Source organism: Gorilla gorilla, chromosome 12 (genome assembly GCF_029281585.2).
Source record: "Gorilla gorilla gorilla isolate KB3781 chromosome 12, NHGRI_mGorGor1-v2.1_pri, whole genome shotgun sequence".
Taxonomy (NCBI): Eukaryota; Metazoa; Chordata; class Mammalia; order Primates; family Hominidae; genus Gorilla; species Gorilla gorilla.
The window spans coordinates 36,846,037-36,858,220 of record NC_073236.2 but is presented as its reverse complement, the minus strand read 5'-3'; the positions used below and the strand labels follow the sequence as shown (position 1 = coordinate 36,858,220).

The window sequence follows — 12,184 nt, the reverse complement described above, 5'->3', positions numbered from 1 at the left end:
AGTTGAATTATATCCTTGCTGACTTTCTGCCTGCTTGATCTGTCAGTTACTGATACATGGGTGTTGCATTCTCCAATAATAATCTATAATAGTAATCTAGAATAGTAGATATGGGTATCTCTCCTTGCCATCCCATCAATTTTTTTGCCTTATATATGTTGGCATGCTCTGTTGTTAGGAATGTGCACATTAAGGATTGTTATGTCTTCTTTGAAAATTAACTTTTTACAATCATTATGTCATGCCCTCTCTTTATTACTGATAATTTTCCTTTCTCTGAAATTTGCTTTGTCTGAAATTAATGTAGCTACCCCAACTTTCCTTTTATTAGCATTAACATTTGAATATTAATATTAATTTATTGTAGCTAAATAAGTAGATCTTGTTTTCTTATCCACTCTGACCATTTGTCTTAATTGGGGTATATAGATTAGTCACAGTTAAAGTAATTATAGTTGGATTAATATTTCCCATATTTATAAGTATCTTTAATTTATTGCCCTGTTCATTTGTTTGTTTAGTCTTCAGCTGCTCTTCTGCCTTTTCTGGTTTTAATCAAGCATGTTATATAATTCCATTTTGTTTTTTCTCTTAGGGTATTAATTATATTTTCTTTGTATGTATTTATATAGTTATTTGTATCATTATTTGATTAATATATGACTTCTCTAGTAGTCTGGATGTTTCATTAGAGCAGATACCACATACCATCGAATATGTACCTAGGCACAGTGACTGGAACATAGAGTACATTCAATATATATGTGATGAATGGGTGGGTGGATGAAAGGATGGATAAAAAGTTGGCTTGGAGAATAAGAAAGAGTGAGTGAGGAAGGAAGGGAAGAGATAGAGGAAAAGTAGGAGTGAATTATGGCCAAATAACTTATAATGGGAGCAAATTCTAGTGCTTTACACTTGTAAAATCACTTGTAAAAACACATAAATTTATTTGCCTCTCAGTTCTACTTGTCTTCACATTATAGCAAACAAATACTTCTCTGTAGGTGGCAGTGCACTTACATAAGACATTTTTCTGAAAGAAAAGGGTGGGGGTGGAATTATCTTGAACATTCGAAAGCATTTATGTAACTTGAATCTCATAGTTTTAAAAACACACTCTTATTTCCTATAATGTGGATATATACTTAATTTATACTTGCCCTTAGTCTCTTTCCCTCAGAGGTATTAGTAAGTGTTAAAGAGTTATCAGTTTTCATTTTATGACATTATGATTGAAATTGACATGCCAGTCAAGAATTCAGAAACAGATGTTGTGAATAAAACAGTGGCTAGCATTTTTGTTTTTAACAACAACAATAGCATTTGTATTATAAAATAATTGAAACTGGCTAATATAGGTAAAACTGTTGGTCAAATGATATATCTCAACTAGTTTTGGGGCTGGAGACTTTTAAATGGGAAAGGTTTTTTTTTCCTAAGTACATTAAAAAGAATGACCAGTTGACCACCCTGCTCATGAATTTTATGTTAAAAAAAAAGTCAAAACCTGAATTTATCTTAGACTGTTTTGTACGTATTGTTACCACCTGTATTATTTAAACTTCATACAGTCGAAGTGCACTACTCTTAGATTTGCCCCACTTCATTTTTCCATGTTATAGTTTCCTTCCAGTTTAATATATATGTATACATACATATATATAATTTTATTCTTACAGCACTTAAATGCAGAAAGGTCTTACAAGTCCCAGATTTCTACCTTACATAAATCTGTTGTAAAAATGGAAGAGGAGCTTCAGAAGGTTCAGTTTGAAAAAGTGTCCGCTCTTGCAGATTTGTCTTCTACTAGGGAACTCTGTATTAAACTTGACTCAAGCAAAGAACTTCTTAATCGACAGCTGGTTGCTAAAGATCAAGAAATAGAAATGGTATGTAATATATTTTAAAAATCTTTAAAATTGCTATTACTGTAAAGTTAGTATAATTTTGGAAAAGTAAGTTCTTTTTTATGTAATATTACATGAATCCATGTCTTTGAACTTAGATTTTATTTTTAAAATCCAAGAGGTTTATGACAGCTGTATTCCAGACAACTTAAGACTGTAACTGAAACTCTTCCTTTGAGCATGTAATTTGCATTTACTTTTAGCCAGCAGAATCATAAAACACATTGACATAGCGATCAGCAAAGAACCATGAGGTTGAGGTTTATTTAGCTAAATTGTAACTTTAATGATATTCTTTTAAGCTAAATTTATTTACTAATTGGCCGGGTTCTTTTAACTGTAACTCAGTTGATTGTATCTACTTTGTGCCTGCCGTTCTACTTGCCACAGGGAGTATAATATTCAAAGATATAGGTTCCTGTCCTCAGGGACTTCCCATTGACATACAAATAATTTGTAATGAATGATATATTAATAAGAGACACTAAAAGCTTTATAGAGGAAATTTCTATTCAGCCCAGGAATATCAGGGAAGAGTACACAAGGAGATACTCAGGAGCTCTAAAGGAATGAGGCATCCCATTCAGAAGGAAAAACAACACGGACAAGGGTATGGAGTGAATAATAAGTACTTTGTAATGGCTAGTGTAGCATGCATGGGAGGAAGTGGCTGGAGAGATAGAGCCCGAATTTTAAAGGGGTATGTATAGAAGATGCATAGTGTATTTGAAATAGTGGAAAATTTTGGTCATGTTTAAAGTTCTGTTATTACCAAACCCTATTGAACCTTTATTTTTTTTATTTTTGAGATGGAGTCTCACTCTGTCGCCAGGCTGGAGTGCAGTGGCATGATCTCAGCTCACTGCAACCTCCGACTCCCTGGTTCAAGCGATTCTCCTGCCTCAGCCTCCCGAGTAGCTGGGATTACAGGTGCCCGCCACCACACCTGGCTGATTTTTGTATTTTTAGTAAGACAGTATTTCACCATGTTGGCCAGGCTGGTCTTGAACTCCTCGACTTTAATCCAGAATGTATGGAGATTTGAAGTTGTCTCAAACATACTTTTAAAGCCACCATCATTTGCACTCTCAAGCAGTTGATCCTCTTCTAGCATGGACAAAGTCGATTCACCTAGCATATTCACAAATGGGTTGCAGATCCATTCCTTCCAAGTTCACGGGTCTTTTGTGATTCGGAAGTAATGCTCAAACTCTTTTGAAAGCTGAGCTAGGTGATCATACACCAACTGGGAGAAAGAAGGCCCTGGCTCACCCTCCTTCAAAATCTCTGTTAATGTTTGAAAAATGTCAAAAACCCCAGTGTTCACTCGTTGCCCCCATAATTCCAGTTTGGCTTTTTTTGTTTGTTTTGTTTCATTTCGCTCTGTTGCCCAGGCTGGAGTGCAGTGGCGTGATCTTGGCTCACTGCAGCCTCCGCCTCCCGGGTTCAAACAATTCTCCTGCCTCAGCCTCCTGAGTAGCTGGGATTACAGGTGCCCACCACCACACCTGGCTGATTTTTGTATTTTTAGTAAGACAGTATTTCACCATGTTGGCCAGGCTGGTCTTGAACTCCTGACCTCAAGTGATCTGCCCACCTCGGCCTCCCAGTGCTGGGATTACAGCAGTTTAGTTTTGAATGTAGCCACTTTATCTGCCAACTTGAACACAGTTGTCATTCTCCCCTGAAGTGACAGATGGAGTTTGCTGAGCAGGCTGTATAGGTCATACAAGTAAGCAAGTTTTGAGACCCATTCTCTGTCACTAAAATGTGCTTCCAGTGGTGACATTTTATGAAAGAAATCTCTGGAGTTGCTCTCATAACTCAAAAACTCTGGCCAGTGATACACCTTTAGAAAGTCATCTCACTTCTGTATATAAGAGAAGATGTGTGTGCTCCGCATCCATCTCTTCACGGAGCTATGTGAACAGACATGAGTTAAGGGCATGTACTTTAATGTGGCTGATAATTTTAATCACATCCTGCAAAACGTTGTTAAGTTCAGGTGACATTTTTTGGATAGCCAGCATTTCTCTATAGATGACACAGTGTGTAGACTCACATTCAGAAGCGACCTCTTTGACCCAAGTAATGAAATCAGAAAGCTATCCAGCCATGGCAACCACTGCCATCTGTGCATATACTGACACAAAATGACCAATTCAGTTTTCCTGATGTGTAGTCATTCAAAGACTTGAGCAGTCTGCAACTGTGATGTTGGTTGGCAACAAAAGCGCAAATAACATATCTTCATGCACATGCTCCTGAAAAATATATCACACAGAAACAAGCATTGTTGCCTTGCTCTCAACATCCGTAGACTCGTCAACCTGGATTGCATACCACGGTGACTCATTAATCCTAACAGTTGTGTCACAATATCCTCTGTTATTTCATCAATTCATCTAGTTATTGGTGCTAGCCAAAAGAGGAACACGTGCCACCTTTTGAACTTCAGCCTCTCCTAAAATTTTATGACATTATCCTTATCAGTAGGCAGGATCAACTCTCCACCAATAGCAAAGGGCTTCTTAGAATTAGCAATGTGTTTAGCCACTAAGAATGATGCTCTCAGTGGAGACACATTTGATGAAGTGGTGGCCTTTAATAATTGCTTCTGTTCTTTGTGTTCACATTTTTTTCTTTTGAAAAATTCCAAAGTCTTGTCTTTTAATACAGGGTGCTTGGTCTCCAAGTGGCAAAGCAGTTTTGAAGGTTTCATGGTTTCACTGGATAGCCGGTCACTACATATTATACAAAGTAGACTTGGAGAATGTGAATCTACCTGTTGCAATGAACCCGTAATTTAAGTGGGACTTGGTATTTTCTTTTAAATGCAGCTTTCCTTTTGTTGATAGTCTTAGATTCTTCTGCTGTCTCATCATTGGGTCTTTTGCCCTTTTCAAAGGAGCTCTCTAGTGATGTTTGTTTTTTACTCATTTTGGCTATGGTTAGCTTGTGGGTTTACCAAAACTGTGACTGAGACAAGTACTCAGTGCAGGAAAGAGACACGGATGGAAGTGGTAAATAAAAAAATGGGCAGGCCACATGCAGACTAAAATAAGTGTCAGATTCTGACTTAAAGCCTGCCACTAGATGCAACTGTACAATTGAAGCACATCAACTCACTTGCCACTATAAATCCTACTACTGGATGCAACTTAATTTTCACTTGCCACTCAGCAATAGGGTTTTGATATGAGTCTGCAAGCAATTGATTTATTAAGGTCTCTGTGCAGTCAAACCTCTCTGCTAATGTTAATCTATATTTGCAGCAGCTCCCCAGAGCTAACATCAGTGCCTCAGCTCCACCTCAGATCATCAGGCATTAGATTCCTTTAAAGAGTGCACAACTGAGATCCGTTGCCTGTGGAACACAACAGGGTTCCACTCCTATGAGAATCTAATGCTGCTGCAGATCTGACAGGAGGTGGAATTCAGACAGTAATGCGAGTAATGGGGAGCAGTTGTAAATACAGATGAAGCTTTGCGGGCTCACCTGCCATTCACCTCCTGCTGTGTGGCCTGGTTCCTAACAGACCACAGACTGGTAGCAGTCTGTGGCCCAGGGGTTAGGGACTCCTGCTTTATCAGACATGTGGTTTGCAAATATTTTCTTTCACTAAGTATGTGGCTTGTGGTTTTTATCCTCTTAACAGGGTCTTTCTCAATTAAAAAGTTTTCAATTTTGATGAAGTCGCATTTATAAATTTTCCTTTTATGGATTGTGCTTTTGGCTTTAAGTCTAAAAATTATTTGCTATAGCTCTGAATCTCAAAGATTTTCCTACTTCTTATTCTAAATGTTTTATAGTTTTATTTTTCACATTTAATTCCGTGACCCATTTTGAGTTAATTCTGCGTAAAGTGTGAGGTTGACATAGAGGTTCTTTTTTTTTTTTTTTTTTTTTTTTTGGCCTATGAGTATCCAACTTCTTCTTACCATTTGTTTAAAAAGCTATGTTTCTGCCATTGAACTGATTTTGTACCCTTGTGAAAAATCAATTGGGTATATTTGTGTGGGTCTATTTCTTGGTTTTCTATTCTTTTACATTTACCTATGTATCTGTCTTTCCCCCAATACCACAGAATTTTGTTTACTGTAGTTATATATTAAGTCTTTAATTTAGGTTCATCTGCTTTATTCTTTTTTTTTTCAAAATTGTTTTAGGTATTCTAATCTCTTTGATTTTTCACATAAATTTTAGAATAATCTTTTTATATCTTCAAAAATCCTGCTTGAATTTTGACAGGAATTGCATTAAAATTGCATTAACTTGGGGAGAATTAACATCTTTACTATGCTAAGGCTTCCAATTCGTGAACGTGATATGTCTTATTTAGATCTTCCTTGATTTCTTTTGTTAACTGTGTAGTTTTCAGCATGCAAGTTCTGTATATGTTTGGATTTCCACCTACAAAATAAAAAGAAGTATTCTTTTTTTGAGCTATTGTAAGTGGTATTTTAGTGTTAATGTCATTGTCAACGTGTTGCTTGCTAGTATGTAGAAGTACAATTGATTTTTGTTTTTTGTTTTCTTTTGGTTTGGTTTTAGAGATTGGGTCTCACTCTGTCGCCCAGGCTGGAGTGCAGTGGCACACAGATTACTGCAGTCTTGAACCCCTGGGCTCAAGTAATTCTTTCACCTCAGCCTCCCAAGTAGCTAGGTGGCACTACAGACATGTGTCACCATGCCTGGCTAATATTTTGATTTTTGTAGAGATGGGGTCTTGCTATGTTGCCCAGGCTGGTCTCGAACTTCTGGCCTTAAGCAATCCTCCTGCCCCAGCCTCACAAAATGCTGGGATTACAGGTGTTAGCCAGCATGCCCAGCCAATAATTTTAATTTTTTTTGAGACAGAGCCTTGCTCTGTCCCCCAGGCTGGAGTACAGTGGCACGATCTTGGCTCACTGCAACCTCCACCTCCCAGGTTGAAGTGATTCTCCTGCCTCAACCTCCCGAGTAGCTGGGATTACAGGCATGTGCCAACACACCCAGCTAATTTTTGTGTATTTAGTAGAGACGGGGTTTCACCATGTTTCCCAGGCTGGTCTCGAACTCCTGACCTCAAGTTATCTGCCCGCCTCATCCTCCCAAAGTGCTGGGATTACAGGCATGAGCCACCGTGCCCAGCCAACAATTTTAATTTTTGAATGTTTATCTTGTGTCCTATGAACTTGCCAAATCCACTTACTAGTTCTAGGAGTTTTCCTACAGATTCCATGGGGTTTTCTAGGTAAACAACCACTATATCTGAAAATAAGAACAGTTTTATTATTTTCTGATCTGTTTGCCTTTTCTTGCCTTCTTGCACTGTTTCGTACTTAAGCACGGTGTCAGTTAAGAATGGTGAAAGTGGACATCTTACCTTCTTCCCAATATTAGGCAGAAAGCATTCAGTGTTTCACCACTAGTGTTATCTGTAGTATTTTGCAGTTGTTCTTTATCAAGTAGAGGGATTTCCCCTCTATTCCCATATTTCTAAGAGGTTTTATCATAGATTGATGTTGAATTTTGTCAAATGCTTTTTCAGCATCTAATTATAAGATCCAATTATTTTTCTTATTTAGCCTATTAATATGATAGATCACATTAATTGTTTTTGAATATTGAACTAGCCTTCCATCCCTGAGATCATTCAGGTAATTTTAAATAAGAAAAGAGAAGTTAGGGTCAAAAATATCTATGTTGCCACCTTCATTCTCCTATAAAAATAGTTTAAAGCACTATCTGGACCTTTTTTTCAGTCTTAGTTTTCTTTGCTTTTCTTTTTTTTTAAAATACATTTACCGAGATATATTTGTTGATATATAATTCACACTATACAATATACCCTGGTCTTGATTTTCTATCTCTAAATTAATAGCATATCTATTAACTAACTCTTCTCAAGGAATTTTGAGAACATGAATTCTAAATATTCTTCCTTTATCATCTTTTAATGAATGCTTATGTTATGGGTGATTTCCTTAGGCATAATATGAGAAGTGCTTTGGAGAATCTCATATAATTTTTGAAGGAAGCAAAGGATTTTTAAAAATGTAGTCATCACCTTAGGCTACAATGGATTTCAGAACCTAAAACTAGAATAAGGTACTTTCTCCCACTATAGACATTTTGTTACATTTCCTTCTGGCCTTTTCTTTTCCTGGCCAGATTTTTGTGTTCTTTTGCATAGTTGCAAAATAATATATTAAATGGATTATTCTACTTTTTACCATTTCTGTATAAAAAATGTAAAATTTTTATTGTATAAAACAACATGGAAAATTTTTTTAAGTAAAACTTTTATCACATTTTGCATTATGTCCTTAAGATGGATTCCCACAAGTGGAAATTTTGGCACATACAGCCAACGAGCTTTCAAAAAGCCACTGCTTCACAATTAAGAGGAAACATCACGAAAACAAAAATGGAAACAATAGACCAGTTAGAAGTTGAATAGAGAACCATGGACAGCAGCAGCTAACAAGAGCCCTTCTGGGATCAGAGCAAGCCTCAAAAACTTGCCTCAAAACTACCCCTTCTGTGAGTTTGACAGAGAGTAGAATGGTGGTGATGAGGGGCTAGGGGTGAGGGGAGTAGGGGAAGAAGGGAGACGTTGGACAAGGGGTGCAAATTTTCAGTTACAAGGTGAATAAGTTTGGGAGATCTAATGTACAGCATGGTAACTACAGTTAATATACTGTATGCTTGAAATTTGCTGTGAATAGATCTCGTGTTCTTAACACACACATACAACAGTAACTAGTTGAGAGAGAGGTGATGGATATGTTAGTTAGCTTAATTGTGGCAATCATTCTATAATGTATGTGTGTATCAAAACATCATGTTATATTCCTTAAGTATATATAATTTTTATTTGTCAATCGTACCTCAACAATGCTTGGGTTGGGAAGTAGTACCCCTGCAAAGGGATCAAATGTAATTGGATCAGACTGTGAAGCAAGGTAACCCACAGTTGATTATCAAAATAAATAGAACAGTCAGCTAGCAATTAATAGAGGCTAATAGTTGGATTTGATACCAGTAGGGACAGACCAGCCAGACACTTAACAGGGAGATCAGAGAGAGACAGTCAAAGAGAGCCTGGCTAAATCCATTGCATCCTAGCGGGAGGGGCTAGAATGACTGTGTAAATGCCCATAGGAGGGGATCGGGGTAACTATGTGCATACCCTGAGGAGCAACATCAGAGGCTATATACCGCAAGGGAAACAGACATCATAGAAACAGTCCAGACAAATAAATAAGGAAATAAGCCAACCATAACAAGCCCCAAGATGGGGAGGATCAGTATTTAGAGATGCTACAATATATTATTTAAAATTTCTAGTTTTCAACAACAAAAATTTAACCCTCAAAAAGCCAGGAAAATGCAGCCCATCCATAGGAAAATAAAGCAAACAAAAGAAACTGTCTTTTAGAGCAGCTTATTATTTCCTTATTATTAGTCTCTATTTGATGAGACATTGTTATTAGGCCTTCTTTTACTTTTTTCTTTCTTTTTTTAGTTGACAAATAATAATTATGTATATTTATGGAGTACAATGTGATGTTTTGGTCTATGTATGTAGACAGATTTGATGTATGTATGGTAGACAGGTTTAATTAAGCTAATAACATATCAATCAACTTATCAACTTATTTTTTGCATGATATCATTAAAATTTTCTTTTAGCAATTTTGAATTATACAGTAGATTATTATTAACTGTGGTCACCATGCAGTGTAATAAATCACCAAAACTTATTTCTCCAGTCTAACTAAAACTTTGGACTCTGATCAACATCTCCCCTTTCTCCATCCTTCCTCCTCCCACCATTCTACTCTCTGTTGCTATAAAGTCAGCTTGTTTAGATTCCACTTATAAGTAAGATCATACAGTATTTGTCTTTCTTTGCCTGGCTTATTTCACTTAGCATAATGTCCTCCAATTCCACCCAGGTTGCCATGAATGACAGAATATTTTTCTTTTTAAAGGCCGTATAGTAGGAGTCCCCAACCCTTGGGCCGCAGACCTGTACGGGCCCATAGCCTGTTACCACAGACTGGTACCAGTCCTAGCCGCACAGCAGGAGGTGAGCAGTGGGTGAGTGAGCATTACTGCCTGAGCTCCACCTCTTGTCAGATCAGCAGTGGCATTAGATTCTCGTAAGAGCGTGCACCCTATTGTGAACTGCGCATGCAAGGGATCTAGGTTGCACACTCCTTGTGAGAATCTAACTAATGCCTGATGATCTGAGGTGGAACAGTTTTCATCCCAAAACCATCCCCACCCCCACTGCTGTCCATGGAAAAATTGTCTTCCATGAAACCAGTTCCTGGTGACAAAAAGGTTGGGGACCGCTGCTGTATAGTATTCCATTTTGTATATATACCATGTTTTCTTTATCAATTCATCCATTTATGGCCTTACTTTACCTCCTTAAGTATGACTTCCTTTATTTCTTTGAACATATTTAAAAGAGCTGCTTTGGGCCGGGCGTGGTGGCTCATGCCTATAATCCCAGCACTTTGGGAGGCTGAGGTGGGCAGATCACGAGGTCAGGAGATCGAGACCATCCTGGCTAACACGGTGAAACCCTGTCTCTACTAAAAAAAATACAAAAAAGTTAGCCAGGCGTGGTGGCAGGTGCTTGTAGTCGCAGCTACTTGGGAGGCTGAGGCAGGAGAATGGCATGAACCTGGGAGGCAGAGCTTACAGTGAGCTGAGATCATGCCACTGCACTCCAGCCTGGGTGGCAGAGTGAGACTCCGTCTCAAAAATAAAAAAAAAAAGAGCTACTAAGTTTGACTGTATATTTTTGCTGTCCTTTCTTCTATCAACTTCTTTAAAAGCTATAACATTTAAAAGTAATAATTGTAACAATGTATCATTGGGCTTGTGACATATATAGATGTAAGTGTAAGACTAATATCACTAGTGAGAAAAGGAAGAAAAACAGCTATGTAGGAATAACATTTCTGTATTGAGCTGTAAATAAACAGTTCAACAGTAATAGTTGCAGATGTCAATACCCCACTTTCAATAATGAAGAGAGCAGCTAGGCAGAACATCAACAAGGAAATATAAGATTTCAACAACACAAAAACCAAATTGGCATTAACATAAATATATAAACCACTCTTCCAAAAACAGTAGAATACATAGTCTTCTCAACATGGAAGATCCTCCAGAATAGATCATACATTAGGCCATAATATAAGCCTCAATAGATTTAAAAGGATTGAACTTATGCAAAATATGTTTTCCCATCACAATGGAATTGTTAGGGATTGATAAAAGAAGAATATTTTGTAAATTCACAAGTATATGAAAATTGAGCAGCACATTCCCAAATAGTGGTGAGTCAAAGAAGAAATCACAAAGGAAAAAAAGAAAATACTCTGAGATTAGTGAAAATGAATGTGTACCGTGTCAAAACATATAGGATGCAGCTAAAGCAGTACTTAGAGGGAAATTTATAGCTATAAATGCGTATCTATATTAAAAAAGAAGAAAACTCTTAAGTCACTAACCTAGCCTTCCACTTAGAACACTGGAAAAAGGGAACAAACTAAACCCACAGCAAGAAGAATGAAAATAATAATCAAGATTAGAACAGAAACTAAGTGAAAACAATCAAGAATCAAAGAAGCCACAAGCTTGTTCTTTCAGAATACCAACAAAATTGACAAATCTTTAGCAAAGTGACAGAGCCAAATTACTAAAATCGGGAATAAGAGAAGGGACATCACTACTAACCTTATAAAAAAAAGTATCATAGGGGAATATCATGAACAACTGAATGCCAAAAATTAAATGCTTAGATGAAATCAACAAATTTCCAGAAAAACACAAACTATTAAAACTGACTTAAGGAAAAGTAGAAAATCTGAATAAACCTGTAACCTAAAGAGGTCAAAATAGAAATTTTTAAACTTCCATAAAGTAATACTGAGGCCCAGATGGCTTCAGTTGTGAATTCTTCCAAATGATTCATGATGCATTGATCCAGCATTTTTGCAAACTCTTCCAAAAGTAGAAGACAACACTTCTTAATGCATTCTATGAAGCCATTATTGCCCTGAGGCCAAAGCCAGACAAAGACCTCACAGGAAAATAAAACTGCAGACCATTATCTCTTATGAATACAGATGAAAAATTCTCGAGAAAATACTATAACACTGAATCCAACAACACATAAAACGAAATTTACACCATGTAGTAGGGTTTATTCCATGAATGCTGGGTTGGTTTAACAACTGAAAAATCAATTAATACATCATCA

General features: G+C 37.0%; 1 protein-coding gene across 15 annotated transcripts in view; it reads left to right on the top strand.

Moving 5' to 3' along the window:
• The window catches only part of TSGA10 (testis specific 10), a 164,006-nt gene that overhangs the window by 124,456 nt on the left and 27,366 nt on the right, over positions 1–12,184 (top strand). For all 15 annotated transcript variants that reach the window (XM_063695607.1, XM_063695603.1, XM_063695604.1 and 12 more), the window contains one exon: positions 1,683–1,892. In XM_063695607.1, the coding sequence (XP_063551677.1) occupies positions 1,683–1,892 (210 nt within the window). The remainder of the gene's footprint in view (positions 1–1,682; positions 1,893–12,184) is intronic.